Raw genomic sequence first — 16,759 nt, 5'->3', positions numbered from 1 at the left:
AGCGCTGTGGATCTGAGAGCCAGCACATTCAATACAGTACAGTATAGAGAACTCAGCGCTGTGGATCTGAGAGCCAGCACATTCAATACAGTACAGTATAGAGAACTCAGCGCTGTGGATCTGAGAGCCAGCACATTCAATACAGTACAGTATAGAGAACTCAGCGCTGTGGATCTGAGAGCCAGCACATTCAATACAGTACAGTATAGAGAACTCAGCGCTGTGGATCTGAGAGCCAGCACATTCAATACAGTACAGTATAGAGAACTCAGCGCTGTGGATCTGAGAGCCAGCACATTCAATACAGTACAGTATAGAGAACTCAGCGCTGTGGATCTGAGAGCCAGCACATTCAATACAGTACAGTATAGAGAACTCAGTGTGGGGATGTGTGAGTCAGCTTGTGGGAATGGCTCTGTGTGCGCTGGGAAGGTTAATGCTAACAGGTAAGATTTGGGGGAGGGGGGGGTTTCCAGGAGGACAATGAATGCGCTTGTTTTATGGGGGGCTGGCTTCTTGAAAGGGACCTTCAGAGATGGACCAGATAAAAGGATGAAAGACAGAAAGATGGAAAGACAGCCCAGCCCTGTCCTGAGATAATCCCCATTGCATCTCATGAGACACTGCTGCAGGGCTCTGTCAGCGGCTAGCTTCGGCTGTTCCGTGCTCGTTCTTTCTCTTTCTGTCATTCCTGATTTCACCGAGTTGTCAGTCCTGAGACTGGCACACAGAACATCATTGTTAGAGTGTCTCTCTTCTCATCACCTGGCCAGGGTAATCTCTCTCACATATACACACACACACACACACACGCACGAGCGCACACACACACACACAAACACACGTACGCACACACGCATGAGCGCGCGCACACACACACACACACACACACACACACACACAGTACGTTTGTATTCCTATATTTGTGGGGACTTCTCATTGACTCTCACTATATTTTTATTTACTATTTCTAACTTCAGTCAGACCAAAACAGGGTGAAAAGTCGACAACAAACGAAATATTTTGGCACTTTTATATATTTTGAAGGCATATCTACTTCTTTAAAATGTGTTTTACAAAGCGGGGACGTCCCCGCGTCGTTTCTTCAGGAGTTACTATCTTTGTGGGGACATTTTCTCAAGTTTTGTCCGCACATTGACAGCAATACTTGCCCACACGCACCACTTCTCTCAGCACTGCAGGAACAGGACCTTACCTGCAGGGGGTGCTATGCGCCAGTTCTCCGCCTCTGATCCCGTGCGAGGCGTGATTCAGTCCTGCTGCAGTAAATCAGGGCAGGATTTTGATTGTGGTTTGGGTTGATTCGTCAGTGTTACGCGTGCTGTTTCGCTTGATAAGACGGGATCCGTATTAAAAGATGAGATTGTTCGGTGCCTGCATTGGAGCACGGATGCGAAGTGCGAGAAAATGAGGTTCTAGACATTGAAATATTACATTCTGTGGCCGCGCTGATAACGTCAAGAAAGTAAACCGAGAATGGCGCAAAACAGACGACAAAACGAGCCGGATTAAAGCAGCATTCTCTTTTATTAACAACATTATCGTACAAACAACGCTCCGCCATCCTCCCTGGAGCTACAACACTGTATTCAATAGAAATATGTACAATTTCAACAGCGCTATTACAACCTTGGGTTTTGTTTTGTTTTTAATTAGGAAAATAGAGTATTTCTGTCGTCTTGTTTTCTATATAAAAGTAAAAAACATGCATCTTTTAGAACACGCTATCTTCGAAAAAAGGCAACACAAGCAGAATAAAAAAGCATCAACAATAATAATATATTTAAAAACAATAGAACAGTCAAATAAAAAAAACTATTCTGGCGGTTATTGGAACTGGGAAGGTTTTGCGGAGAGTACATTACACCACATTGTCCATTTCTAAGTCGTTCACTCATACAGCCAGATTTTTTTGTAACCTTGAAAACAGGATGTGCATCCCCGTTCAAATTGAAATACCCTGTCTTGAATTCAGCTACCAGTATGACCAGTTTACTGCTCCACAATGCACTGGGAGTTGTAAATATTGGCAACCTGTCGTTTCTATAATACAGCTGCTGTTGCCTCCTAGTTCAACAGCAAAATCACTTTCAAATTTGGGTTGATAAAGCTTTTACTAAACCTTCCACACTGCAGCCCAGCGCTTTCTTTATCTAACCACTGAGCTCCTCAAACCCACTGCCTTCCACACTGCAGCCCAGCGCTTTCATTATCTAACCACTGAGCTACTCAAACCTCCTGCCTTCCACACTGCAGCCCAGTGCTTTCTTTATCTAACCACTGAGCTCCTCAAACCCCCTGCCTTCCACACTGCAGCCCAGCGCTTTCTTTATCTAACCACTGAGCTCCTCAAACCCCCTGCCTTCCACACTGCAGCCCAGCGCTTTCTTTATCTAACCACTGAGCTCCTCAAACCCCCTGCCTTCCACACTGCAGCCCAGCGCTTTCTTTATCTAACCACTGAGCTCCTCAAACCCCACTGCCTTCCACACTGCAGCCCAGCGCTTTCTTTATCTAACCACTGAGCTCCTCAAATCCCCTGCCTTCCACACTGCAGCCCAGCGCTTTCTTTATCTAACCACTGAGCTCCTCAAACCCCACTGCCTTCCACACTGCAGCCCAGTGCTTTCTTTATCTAACCACTGAGCTCCTCAAACCCCCTGCCTTTCACACTGCAGCCCAGCGCTTTCATTATCTAACCACTGAGCTCCTCAAACCCCCTGCCTTCCACACTGCAGCCCAGCGCTTTCATTATCTAACCACTGAGCTCCTCAAACCCCCTGCCTTCCACACTGCAGCCCAGCACTTTCTTTATCTAACCACTGAGCTCCTCAAACCCACTGCCTTCCACACTGCAGCCCAGTGCTTTCTTTATCTAAACACTGAGCTACTCGAACCCGCTGCCTTCCACACTGCATCCCACCACTTTCTCTAACATGCTACATTCCACAGTACAAACCATATGAAAAAACACAGAATGCACACTTCAGCACAAATAACCTTTTTAATAATTTGAAAAACCTGGCTACCTTTTTCTCCAGTTGATTTTCAATTAAGGCACAACCTTGCCTCTCTGTCTGTCTCTCTCTACACCATGTCCTGCACAGAAGATCTTCTCAGAGCTGCTACGATCACTCTGTGAGCAGGGCTTAGCTTTGCAAGACTGCTTGCATGCTTTCTGCCTGCCAGCGATTCAGTATAAACCGTGTTTTATTTCCTTATTTGATAGACAGGCTAGTCGCAGGTGATGTTTATGAGCTGGGGAGAAAGCCACACTGCTACTGCATGTGAAATAAACACACACACACAAACACTGGAAGCCTGGAGCTACAGCAGAGGTTTCTCCATCTCAAGCCCCAGTGTTTTGTGGAGCAGTCCCAGTCAAATCTAAACAGGGATGTTGTTGTTTAGATTTATTTACCCCGTTGTGCTGGCACTAGACACAAGAGTTTAACAGCAGTCAAAACAGACAATAAACTAAAACAGGAGGACCAATTATTTAGGTAAACACTGCAGCCCAACGCAGTCTGGTGCCAACCGAGTTAGTTACAGCCTCTTGGAAGTCAGAGCGAGGCTGGTTTCACAGGGGCGGGGGCGGTAACTGCACGGGCCTTCGCGTTTGAAGCGCTTTGACCCGAATTCCACATCTGTCCTAGTTCACCGAGTTTATAATGCAGCTTCTCTCAGCGTGAAAAAGCAAACCGTCCCCTTCCAGAGTTATCAAGCACTTTAAAACATCTGCAGCTGCTCGCTCAAAGGGATTCTCCTTGTTCTGAGGTGTGCTGGCCGTTGGACGCCAGAGATCAGGGCGGCTAGACAGAAGAGGCTCCTCTCCTTCCTCGTAAGACTTGTCTGGAGACAGACCAGGAGGGAGCAGAGTCCAACATGCCTGAGTCTGCCAGCCCGGGCTTCCAAAAATAACAGGAGGAAGCGTCTGTGCCACGGCTGACAGGAAGTCATGCATGCAGGACATGCTAAGTATAGCCACGCCACATCACCTCCCTACAATAAGAACAAGCCCTGGCGCATGGATGAGCTGGTATCTCTGTTATAAAACCCCCCACCCCCAACCTGACACCTGCAACCAACCTGCGCTGCACTGCGTCTCCCATCATAGTCTCAGCTCTGTTTGACATATTAGTGTCTTTCATTTTCAAATGTGGGCCTCTTGGCAGGAAAACAGAATCATTCCATCAGTAACATAAAAATACAATTTAAAACAGATGTAAAAGCTGCCCATGGTATGAGAAGTAAACCCCCAAACTACTAACACAAGCACAACATAGTTTTGAGATAAAAACATTATTTCTCATCCTATTTCTGAATCTGACTTTAAAATCATGCGCAGCTCTGTTTGTAACGGTCAGGCCTGGACAGGTGACGCTCAGTCCCCTGGGTTTGTTTTTGTAACACGGATTCAGTCCAGTGAGGTTTATTCCTGGCGTTCACTGGACACACATTCCTCTCGAGACCTTGAGATACAGATTGAGAAACAGCAGCTGCTGAGCGGCCTTGTGTCTGTGCAGTGCGGCTGTCGAGGAGGGGAGGGGGTCACAGATACACGGGGCTGGCTCGGCAGCCACTTGGAAACACACAGGCTTCCTGAAGCTCTTTCAAGGTTCTGCTCGAGTGAAGTGCTTGTTTTCAAGACAAAACTAAAGAAACACGCTTCTCCCTGGGAAAATAAAATCAACCCCAGACTTGCGTGTGCTGTTGGAATGTTTGAGATCTAAAAATCAGTGGCGCTATTCGGACTATTTGTTGCTTGTGTGCGTGCTTCTGGTTTTAGGGAAGGGGTGAGTGAAGTCAGGCAACTGGCATGCTGGTCTGTGGAAAAAAAATACAAACACAGAAGGACAAGAGGTCTGGTTTAGTTCTGTATTACACGGCAGTGTTTGCGTTTTCCAGTCCTCGCTGTCCTGTACACGGTGAAACCTGGCTGTACAGTAACGGAAAGCAAAGAGAAACGTATTACCACGGCAACACCGATAGTGTCAAGGACGCGGCTTTGACAAGCCAGCCCTGTCTGGACCCAGGACCAGCGCTGAATCAGAGTTCACAGAAACGCCACAGCTTTATAACTATAATGGCGGCACCATCGTTGAATTCAATCCGGACCGGGATGGGATGGGATGGGATGGGAAGGTAGTTTTGTCTCTGCGTCCAACAATGGTGCAAGCGGTGGCAGCGACCATCTGTAGAGTTGTGTCCAGTCCACAAGCACAGTGAGCTGTGCTACTCGCGTACATAAGTCTTTGTTCTTGCAGTAACGCACGCTGCTGTACTTGCAGGTTCAGATCATGGCACAGCCTGTGCTGTCAGACGCACTTTTTCACTGACATCGCAGGATCCTGCTCGGTACGGCCGGGTAGGACCATCCTCCCGTGCCTCCGGTAAGCAGTGTAGCGGCAGGCAGAGGGACAGCAGGTGGTCGGTCGTTAGGTTGCAGTAGCCAGTTTGAACTCAGTTTCCCTTGTTCAAGAAGTGCTTTGAGTTTTGATCGACAGGGAACAACAAAAAAAAAAAAATCTTCTATAGTTTCTCTTTATAATTATTTTTTTTTGTACAAAACTTTATACATAAAAAGTCTAAACTCCACACTGTGTGGCTGGCAAAAACAAAAACGCTAATAAAAAAGCATAAATAATAATAATATTATTATTAATAATAATAATAAAATAATAAAAAAGGCAAACTTTCTTTTTTAAAAACAGATACATTCATATGAAATAATATTTCACTACTACAAAAAATAAATAAGTGTCTAAAGGTGTTTTTTTTGTTCTTTTTCGGTCTCTCTCTTGATCTTTGACCTCAGCTCTGTGCAGCTCATAGAAAACCAAAACAGTCATCTCTCTCTCTCTCACTCTGTCTCTAGCTCTCGTTTCCTCCCCTCAAGTCTCCTGAAGCTGGGCCTGGATGAAGCCCTCTAAGGAGCTGTCCTTTGCAGTGCCTGTTGAAATCCAGGCTGTTTTCTCATTACAGTCCAAGGGAGGCAAAGACAGAGGCTCCCAGCAAAACACTGGGCTTTCCATTTCCATGCAGGGCTCGTCCTCTCCTTAAAGAAAGAGAGAGAGAGAGAGAAAAAGAGTGAGCTCATACTGCAATACTGTCATTAATGAGTGGATAGTGTGCCGGGCTGCAGTGTGGAAGGCAGTGTGTTTGAGTAGCTCAGTCAGAGTGCTGTGCTGCAGTGTGTTTGAGTAGCTCAGTCGCAGGGCTGTGCTGCAGAGTGTTTGCGTAGCTCAGTGGTCAGAGGGCTGTGCTGCAGTGTGTTTGAATAGCTCAGTCACAGGGCTGTGCTGCAGTGTGTCTGCGTAGCTCAGTTGCAGGGCTGTGCTGCAGTGTGTTTGCGTAGCTCAGTCGCAGGGCTGTGCTGCAGTGTGTTTGCGTAGCTCAGTCAGGGCTGTGCTGCAGTGTGTTTGCGTAGCTCAGTCGCAGGGCTGTGCTGCAGTGTGTTTGCGTAGCTCAGTCAGGGCTGTGCTGCAGTGTGTTTGCGTAGCTCAGTCACAGGGCTGTGCTGCAGTGTGTTTGCGTAGCTCAGTGGTCAGAGGGCTGTGCTGCAGTGTGTTTGAGTAGCTCAGTCACAGGGCTGTGCTGCAGTGTGTTTGCGTAGCTCAGTCGCAGGGCTGTGCTGCAGTGTGTTTGCGTAGCTCAGTCAGGGCTGTGCTGCAGTGTGTTTGCGTAGCTCAGTCGCAGGGCTGTGCTGCAGTGTGTTTGCGTAGCTCAGTCAGGGCTGTGCTGCAGTGTGTTTGCGTAGCTCAGTCGCAGGGCTGTGCTGCAGTGTGTTTGCGTAGCTCAGTCAGGGCTGTGCTGCAGTGTGTTTGTGTAGCTCAGTCAGGGCTGTGCTGCAGTGTGTTTGAGTAGCTCAGTCACAGGGCTGTGCTGCAGTGTGTTTGCGTAGCTCAGTGGTCAGAGGGCTGTGCTGCAGTGTGTTTGCGTAGCTCAGTCAGTGCTGTGCTGCAGTGTGTTTGCGTAGCTCAGGTCAGGGCTGTGCTGCAGTGTGTTTGAGTAGCTCAGTCACAGGGCTGTGCTGCAGTGTGTTTGCGTAGCTCAGTGGTCAGAGGGCTGTGTTGCAGTGTGTTTGCGTAGCTCAGTCAGGGCTGTGCTGCAGTGTGTTTGCGTAGCTCAGTCGCAGGGCTGTGCTGCAGTGTGTTTGAGTAGCTCAGTCAGTGCTGTGCTGCAGTGTGTTTGCGTAGCTCAGTCGCAGGGCTGTGCTGCAGTGTGTTTGCGTAGCTCAGTCAGGGCTGTGCTGCAGTGTGTTTGTGTAGCTCAGTCAGGGCTGTGCTGCAGTGTGTTTGAGTAGCTCAGTCACAGGGCTGTGCTGCAGTGTGTTTGCGTAGCTCAGTGGTCAGAGGGCTGTGCTGCAGTGTGTTTGCGTAGCTCAGTCAGTGCTGTGCTGCAGTGTGTTTGCGTAGCTCAGGTCAGGGCTGTGCTGCAGTGTGTTTGAGTAGCTCAGTCACAGGGCTGTGCTGCAGTGTGTTTGCGTAGCTCAGTGGTCAGAGGGCTGTGCTGCAGTGTGTTTGCGTAGCTCAGTCACAGGGCTGTGCTGCAGTGTGTTTGCGTAGCTCAGTGGTCAGAGGGCTGTGCTGCAGTGTGTTTGAGTAGCTCAGTCACAGGGCTGTGCTGCAGTGTGTTTGCGTAGCTCAGTGGTCAGAGGGCTGTGCTGCAGTGTGTTTGCGTAGCTCAGTCAGGGCTGTGCTGCAGTGTGTTTGCGTAGCTCAGTCAGTGCTGTGCTGCAGTGTGTTTGCGTAGCTCAGTCAGGGCTGTGCTGCAGTGTGTTTGCGTAGCTCAGTGGTCAGAGGGCTGTGCTGCAGTGTGTTTGCGTAGCTCAGTCAGGGCTGTGCTGCAGTGTGTTTGCGTAGCTCAGTCAGGGCTGTGCTGCAGTGTGTTTGCGTAGCTCAGTCAGTGCTGTGCTGCAGTGTGTTTGCGTAGCTCAGTCAGTGCTGTGCTGCAGTGTGTTTGCGTAGCTCAGTCGCAGGGCTGTGCTGCAGTGTGTTTGCGTAGCTCAGTGGTCACAGGGCTGTGCTGCAGTGTGTTTGAGTAGCTCAGTCACAGGGCTGTGCTGCAGTGTGTTTGAGTAGCTCAGTCACAGGGCTGTGCTGCAGTGTGTTTGAGTAGCTCAGTCAGTGCTGTGCTGCAGTGTGTTTGCGTAGCTCAGTCAGGGCTGTGCTGCAGTGTGTTTGCGTAGCTCAGTGGTCAGAGGGCTGTGCTGCAGTGTGTTTGCGTAGCTCAGTCAGGGCTGTGCTGCAGTGTGTTTGCGTAGCTCAGTCAGGGCTGTGCTGCAGTGTGTTTGCGTAGCTCAGTCAGTGCTGTGCTGCAGTGTGTTTGCGTAGCTCAGTCAGTGCTGTGCTGCAGTGTGTTTGCGTAGCTCAGTCGCAGGGCTGTGCTGCAGTGTGTTTGCGTAGCTCAGTGGTCACAGGGCTGTGCTGCAGTGTGTTTGAGTAGCTCAGTCACAGGGCTGTGCTGCAGTGTGTTTGAGTAGCTCAGTCACAGGGCTGTGCTGCAGTGTGTTTGAGTAGCTCAGTCAGTGCTGTGCTGCAGTGTGTTTGCATAGCTCAGTGGTCTGATTCCTACCTTGCTCTTCCTCTTGACATTCCTGGTGCAGCTCCCCTAACTGGCAGCAGGGATGCTGGGAAAGAGGTGGGGGCGTGTCCTCCCCAGGCTCCTGCCCCTCCTCTCCCATCTCCCCATGGCACTCTGGGAGTTCGGGGGCGCTGGTGTCGCAGTGGGGGGGCGTGGTCACGTGGCTCAGGGGCACCATCTCCAGATTGTCTTGGCGACAGGGCCCCACGTGGTGCATTATGGGAAGAGTGCCGTTGGTTTTGGAGAAACATCTGCTGAACATGAAAGAAAAGTCTTGACACTCCAAAAAGCTGCAGTCCCAATGTTAATCGCTGATTAAACTAGCCAATCAGCTGCAGTCCCAATGTAACTCACTAATTAAACCAGCCAATCAGCTGCAGTCCCAATGTAACTCACTAATTAAAACAGCCAATCAGCTGCAGTCTCAAGGTTACTCGCTAATTAAAACAGCCAATCAGCTGCAGTCTCAATGTTACTCGCTAATTAAAGCAGCCAATCAGATGCAAAGCCTTTGACAACAGGAGATCTCTTACCATTAATCTCTAATAAAAATAAGCAATGTTAGCATGAAAAATGCCTTTTATTTTTTTCATGGTTTCGCACACAGAGCAATTGCAAATTCCAACCAGAATTGAACGATGCAGGTTTAAAAGTCTTGGCACCGATGCACCTTTGAGAGATTCGGACTGATCGCAGCTCTACACAACTTCAAAGCACAGTCTGGGGGATATCAATTGGTTATAATTATCATTCAGCCTGAATTTCAAGAGACAACTAGTCTGGAAATAGAAATATCACCGGGATTGAGAATGCCGTTCTGCCAAGAAGATTGCACGTTTCTGTGAAGTCCTGGTTATTACCATGCTGTTAACAGATTCACATCCACGTAAACAGGAGTGTGAGCAGGGCGCAAGCATTGGCATCTCATTCTGCGATGGGGGGGGGGGGGCTTCTGATCAGTCAGCTCCAGAAACTAGTGTTAAAACTGGCAGGCACTGAGACACAGCCTTCTTGTGTTTCATTTAAGTTTCCCTGCATGTCAATCAGACACACATGGAAACACACGCAAAACTGAAGCCTTTTCCCCATTCATAAAAAAAAAGCCTCCAGCAGCTTCTCTATCTGTGATCACAGTGCGGCACCCAAAAGCTTTTTATAAACATTTAAACATCCACTTTCCCTGGGATCAAAGACAAATAAACAGAGGGCTTGTTAACACGAGCCGCTGTGTGCGCGCAGTGTAAACTGTTAGTGTGAGAGCTGCTAGAACACATAAACAAGCCGGGCTGGACCGGGGGGGTTCTCGCACAGCACAGCCGATTCTCTCCAATACTCGGAGGGAGCGGTGCGAGTCATTCTGCTCACTGTTATCACATTCACAACTGCAGACCAGAGCTACTCAAACCCGCTGCCTTCCACACTGCAGCCCAGCGCTTTCATTATCTAACCACTGAGCTCCTCAAACCCCCTGCCTTCCACACTGCAGCCCAGCGCTTTCTTTATCTAACCACTGAGCTCCTCAAACCCCCTGCCTTCCACACTGCAGCCCAGCGCTTTCTTTATCTAACCACTGAGCTCCTCAAACCCCCTGCCTTCCACACTGCAGCCCAGCGCTTTCTTTATCTAACCACTGAGCTCCTCAAACCCCCTGCCTTCCACACTGCAGCAAAGCGCTCTTGTCTCTGGCTCGATGGCGACGGTTCTGACCTGTTGTTGTTGCGGCAGTTTCGACAGCTCAGACACTCCGAGGGATCCGATTGGGGCAACGCGCTGTACATCCCGCCCCCCTGCCAATCAGAACAGGAAGGAAGAAACACAGAGAGTTAAGTGGGGAAAGGAAACTTAATAACTGACACACACAGAGACACGCACACTGACACACGCAGAGACACGCGCGCTGACACACGCAGAGACACGCACGCTGACACACGCAGAGACACGCACGCTGACACACGCAGAGACACGCACGCTGACACACGCAGAGACACGCACGCTGACACACGCAGAGACACGCACGCTGACACACGCAGAGACACGCACGCTGACACACGCAGAGACACGCATGCTGACACACGCAGAGACACGCACACTGACACACGCAGAGACACGCACACCGACACACGCAGAGACACGCACACTGACACACGCAGAGACACGCACACTGACACACGCACACTGACACACGCACACTGACACACGCAGAGACACGCACACTGACACACGCAGAGACATGCACACTGACACACGCAGAGACACGCACACTGACACACACAGAGACAGACAGACAGAGACAGACAGACTCACGTTAGGGAGGTGGTGAGGATGGACAGACAGACAGACAGACTCACGTTAGGGAGGTGATGAGGACAGACAGACAGACAGACAGACTCACGTTAGGGAGGTGATGAGGACAGATAGACAGACAGACAGACTCACGTTAGGGAGGTGATGAGGACAGACAGACAGACAGACTCACGTTAGGGAGGTGATGAGGACAGACAGACAGACAGAGACTCACGTTAGGGAGGTGGTGAGGATGGACAGACAGACAGACAGACTCATGTTAGGGAGGTGATGAGGACAGATAGACAGACAGACAGACTTACGTTAGGGAGGTGATGAGGACAGACAGACAGACAGACAGACAGACAGACTCACGTAGGGAGGTGGCGAGGACAGACAGACAGACAGACAGACTCACGTTAGGGAGGTGGTGAGGGGGGTGCTCGTACTCCAGGGTCCCGTCCAGGCCGGGGTAGAGGCCGTTGCCCCCGTTCAGACCCCCCCCGTTGCCCACTTTGAGGTGCAGGTGAGGGCAGCCGTTGCTCAGGGCATGAAGGCTGCCGTTGATGCGTCCGGTCCTGGGCAGTGTGGTGTACTCCAGCATGTGAGCGCTCATCTCCACGCCCTGGTACAGGTACCCGGGGGGGTCGTACTCTGAGGAGGCAAAGGAGACGCTCACACCAGCTCTGCTGCTGCTTCACCTTATCATCAGTTTACAAGCTTTTACAGTGAACCCGGACTTTAGTGGCATAGGAGGCTGACAAATCATTTTTATTAAAGCATGCAAAAAGAATTCCTTTAACGGTCTAACGAATGAACTTAAATGTGATAAACACCCCTTGAACTAAAGAAGAGGGGAGAACTAAGGGGGGATTGAAGGAGGAGGGGAGAGCAGAGGAGAGGAGGAGGGTTGAGAGGAGAGGAGGAGGGTTGAGAGGAGAGGAGGAGAGTAGGAGGGTTGAGAGGAGAGGAGGAGAGTTCAGAGTTGAGAGGAAAGGAGGAGAGTAGGAGGGTTGAGAGGAGAGGAGGAGGGTTCAGAGTTGAGAGGAAAGGAGGAGAGTAGGAGGGTTGAGAGGAGAGGAGGAGGGTTCAGAGTTGAGAGGAAAGGAGGAGAGTAGGAGGGTTGAGAGGAGAGGAGGAGGGTTCAGAGTTGAGAGGAAAGGAGGAGAGTAGGAGGGTTGAGAGGAGAGGAGGAGGGTTCAGAGTTGAGAGGAAAGGAGGAGAGTAGGAGGGTTGAGAGGAGAGGAGGAGGGTTCAGAGTTGAGAGGAAAGGAGGAGAGTAGGAGGGTTGAGAGGAGAGGAGGAGAGTAGGAGGGTTGAGAGGAGAGGAGGTGGGTTCAGAGTTGAGAGGAAAGGAGGAGAGTAGGAGGGTTGAGAGGAGAGGATACTGACTGTGCAGGGCGTTCTGCTGCCGGTTCTTCCACAGACACATGGCGATGAAGACCAGCAGGATGAGCACCATGACCCCCAGCACGCTGCCCACGATCAGGTACAGCATGTCGGAGCTGCGGGGGCTGGAGCCCAGGACACCCCCGCCCACCCCCCGCTCCGACGGGCTCGGGGGGGTGGCCAGGTCCTTCGGGGGGACTGGAGGGAAATCTGAGGCTCCAGGAGCACGCTTCACTGCAACGAGAGAGAGAGAGAGAGAGAGAGGAAGGGAGAGAGAGAGAGAGAGAGAGAGAGAGAGAGAGAGAGAGAGAGAGAGAGAGAGAGAGAGAGAGAGAGAGAGGAGAGAGAGAGAGAGGGAGAGAGGGAGAGAGGGAGAGGGAGGGAGGGAGGGAGGAGAGAGAGAGAGAGAGTTAGGACATGCACACAGGCTTCAGGCTAGTGCAGCTGAACTCTGGATCCCTTCCAGCTCAGGTCTTTGGAAACTGAATGGGGTTTCAGTAGCTCCAGTACAAAATATACAAGAATTTCCAATTAGTGCTGCACAAGCCCATCGATGGGTTATTTGGATGGAGACCTGACAATCAGGCGAGGGTCTCTTTGATCGGGCTAATTTACCATTCAAAGTGAAACAAGTGAAGCAACAGCTGCTTGGGTTGTGATGACTGTGGAGAACAGAAATCCACACAATCCCAGGCAGCTGTTTGTTCCGTTGCTTCACCTGAAATGGTAAAATGAGCCCTCACCTGAGGAGAGCTCAGTCCGAATAACCGGTTCATGCAATTTCACATATGCTGCAATCTCAGAATAGGATCTCTGCATAGCACACAGCGACACACTGTGGCTTAACGATGTAACTGCGTGTTGAATCTCCGCAGGGACAGGATACACCTCCAGCCAGGCTTAAAATAACAGCGTTCTTAAACAACCCCGGGCCGCTGTGCTGTGTGACTTGACATCGTTAGGTAACGCATTCCAGCACGAAACAGAACCCTGCCCCCAGGTTACAGGTGCCCTGCCAAGTTCTCCTGTGTTACAGAGTCTGTGCGCTCCAGGGGAGCAGGGAGCACAGACAATGGGGGCTCTGTTTACAAGAGAGAGAGAGAGAAGAAAGCAGCTCCACATTTATGTAATATTCAGGAGCCGAAGCCAAGACCGTGTTTACATCCACGGCAAAGCTCAAAGAAACCAGTGGAGCTCTTTGACAAGCGTCTTCAATTGAAAGACACCTGGATACCAGCTTCTGAGAGTTTTACTGTACTGTTGTCCTTACCCCCACAACCATGACCTGTTCCACTAGGAGGGAAGGTTTAATTCTAGAAAGAGCACTGTGTGCCCCCTCCACAGGCACACGGCGATGAAGACCGCGTCTCTGTGTGTCCCTGTCCCTGTGCGTCCCCGCGTCCCTCCTCACCTCTGGTCTCACAGATCATGACGTTGCTGTACTCGCTCTCCCCTCCCTCGTTGAAGCATTGCATCTTGATGTCGTAGGAGGTCTCGGGCTGCAGGTGGCTGATCAGGTGCCACTGCTTCATACCTGTGACGGGAGAGAGGGGGGGCAGAGGGAGGGGAGGGGGGCAGAGGGAGGGGGGGAAATGGGAGATCTCAGAATAAACAGATTTGAAACGCTGCACTGTTCTACTTCTGTAAGTGTGAAATGGATGATTATATAGGCTTCTATTATGATAATGATGATCAGATAAGACTCTTTCACTGTTTCCAGAGAATGTTTTGCACTTTGTCCTGCTCTGAGCTGTGCAGTGTTTCAACACGCTGATGCGTGATCTCTTTGTCGATTACAGTTTCGGATTTGATCCTGACTCCCTTGTAAAAGAAAGTGCAATGCCAGACCTCCAGGGCAAATAAAGCTCAGCACTGGGGTCTCCTTTACAGTGTGACAAGAGAAAGAGGAGAAAGAAACTAGACCTGTCTTAAAAATACACATATCATTCTGGATCATGACAATACCCTGAGCTTCAATACTGGACTAAATCCCGGGCCTTCCTCTCTCCCTTCCTCTCATCTCCCTCTCCTCTCTCTCTCTCCGGCATTCCTATCCACACAGCCTCCTTATAAGGCGCTGTTGTGTTTTTCCTGGCGGTGCTCCAGCATTCCCAGTTCAAAGTCAGCCACGAGCCTCCGCAGCGGCAGCTGGAAATCAGCAGCCCCTGAAACTCCTCCCCCCGGGGCGCCGGGCTGCTCATTCTCCACACAACTCTGAACAACGACAAGAACTGCTGGACAACTGGGAAGCAAAGACTTCACCCTCAACACAGGAGCTCACGACTCTGAAACAAGGACTGGAGCAGATACAGCTAAGAGACAGAGAGACAGACAGAGAGGGAGCGACAGACAGACAGACAGATAAGAGGGAGTGACAGACACAGACAGATAGAGAGGGAGCGACAGACAGACAGACAGACAGACAGACAGAGGGAGCGACAGACAGACTGACAGATAGAGGGAGCGACAGACACAGACAGAGAGGGAGCGACAGACAGACTGACAGATAGAGGGAGCGACAGACAGACAGACAGAGGGAGCGACAGACACAGACAGAGGGAGTGACAGACACAGACAGGCAGACAGACAGACAGACTGATAGAGAGGGAACGACAGGCAGACACAGAGGGAGTGACAGACACAGACAGACAGACAGACAGACAGACAGAGGGAGTGACAGACAGACAGATAGAGAGGGAGCGACAGACAGAGGGAGTGACAGACAGACAGAGGGAGTGACAGACAGACAGACTGACACACAGAGGGAGCGACAGACACAGACAGGTAGGAAGGAAGCGACAGATAGACAGACAGACAGACACTTCTGGGTGACTATATATCCACTCAAGCAGGTTCAATGAAAAGCATACTTCATACACAGAAAGAAATATTGAGTTTATGGCAGTGATGATGGATGACCATCTGCACCTAATGAGAGGGAATTTCCTGTGTGTGCGTGTAGTAGCAGTTCGCTGCCAGCAGGGGGCAGCACTGTGTGAACTGTCGCTTGCAACATGGGAACAGCGGAAACATAACCAGTGAAAGCAGCTAATTGTTGGACCCAATTAAAACTCTAAAGTGCTTAGCAAGGGAAATACGAGGGGCTGTGGAGTTAACATTCCAGCCGGCAATTAGGAGCTCCGAGCTCAGCCTGGTTTAGGGTTACAGTTCTGGGCCATTACCAAGGCACCTCTTTATTAAAGAGGCATTTTCACTGCCCCATTAGTAAACCGAAACAATTTATAGCCAAGTCCTGCCTCCCTCCCAGACCCTGAGCACTAACCACTAGACCACACCTCCTCCCTCCCAGTCCCCCAGCTCGAACCTCGCTCCCAGTCACCAAGCTCTAACCAGTAGCCCACGCTGCCTCCCAGTCCCTCGGTTGTAACCAGTAGCCCACGCTGCCTCCCAGTCCCAGGCTCTGCATCACTCCAGCACTGCACTGGTCCCAGCTCTCACCTTCCACGAGGTCCCTCTTGTAGTCACTGTCGTTGTCGCTGTCAGTGGGCCTGTAGTAGATGTAGAAGCCCTGGATGGGGGTGTTGTTGTTGCTTGAGGAGGTGTACTGGAGGAAGGAGAGAGAGAGAGAGAGAGAGAGAGAGAGAGAGAGAGAGAGAGAGAGAGTCAGCGGGGCGTGGCAGTCTGATTTAACATCTAACACTAATCGGCATGATACATGACATTGCCTGCGCTGCCCGACTTAAAACACTCAAAACTGTTGACTGTTTTTTAAAGAGAACTCCACTCCACACTGCAGAGCGCTCTAGCAGTATAGGAAAGAGAACTCCACTCAGCACTGCAGAGCGCTCTAGCAGTATAGGAAAGAGAACTCCACTCAGCACTGCAGAGCGCTCTAGCAGTATAGGAAAGAGAACTCCACTCAGCACTGCAGAGCGCTCTAGCAGTATAGGAAAGAGAACTCCACTCCACACTGCAGAGCGCTCTAGCAGTATAGGAAAGAGAACTCCACTCCACACTGCAGAGCGCTCTAGCAGTATAGGAAAGAGAACTCCACTCCACACTGCAGAGCGCTCTAGCAGTATAGGAAAGAGAACTCCACTCCACACTGCAGAGCGCTCTAGCAGTATAGGAAAGAGAACTCCACTCTCAACACTGCAGAGCGCTCTAGCAGTATAGGAAAGAGAACTCCACTCAATACTGCAGAGCGCTCTAGCAGTATAGGAAAGAGAACTCCACTCTCAACACTGCAGAGCGCTCTAGCAGTATAGGAAAGAGAACTCCACTCAACACTGCAGAGCGCTCTAGCAGTATAGGAAAGAGAACTCCACTCAATACTGCAGAGCGCTCTAGCAGTATAGGAAAGAGAACTCCACTCCACACTGCAGAACAGTAAACTAATCTAATTTACTCAAATTTAGGACGTGTTTTTATTTTTCAGTCTGACCCCATATGAAACAATCATTTTCCTTGGGTAGCATATCTTTGTCTTATTTTTTCTCTAGAAGGTCACACTGTGGAG

The 16,759-nt window shown here is 50.4% G+C and overlaps 1 protein-coding gene across 2 annotated transcripts in view; it reads right to left on the bottom strand.

Annotated features, from left to right (window-relative positions):
* Positions 1-1,529: 1,529 nt before the first annotated feature.
* Positions 1,530-16,759, bottom strand: part of LOC117966675 (cell adhesion molecule-related/down-regulated by oncogenes-like) — a 44,779-nt gene continuing 29,549 nt past the window's right edge. The window contains exons 14-20 of one of the 2 annotated variants that reach the window (XM_034913232.2): positions 15,739-15,844; positions 13,691-13,813; positions 12,283-12,513; positions 11,309-11,544; positions 10,315-10,394; positions 8,599-8,861; positions 1,530-6,079 (exon numbers count right to left, since the gene is read on the bottom strand). In XM_034913232.2, the coding sequence (XP_034769123.2) occupies positions 5,916-6,079; positions 8,599-8,861; positions 10,315-10,394; positions 11,309-11,544; positions 12,283-12,513; positions 13,691-13,813; positions 15,739-15,844 (1,203 nt within the window). In that variant the 3' untranslated portion in view covers positions 1,530-5,915. The remainder of the gene's footprint in view (positions 6,080-8,598; positions 8,862-10,314; positions 10,395-11,308; positions 11,545-12,282; positions 12,514-13,690; positions 13,814-15,738; positions 15,845-16,759) is intronic. The other variant, XM_034913233.2, reaches the window with a different exon arrangement.

This window comes from Acipenser ruthenus, chromosome 39, assembly GCF_902713425.1.
Source record: "Acipenser ruthenus chromosome 39, fAciRut3.2 maternal haplotype, whole genome shotgun sequence".
NCBI classification, from domain to species: Eukaryota; Metazoa; Chordata; class Actinopteri; order Acipenseriformes; family Acipenseridae; genus Acipenser; species Acipenser ruthenus.
This window is presented reverse-complemented; position numbering and strand designations above follow the sequence as displayed.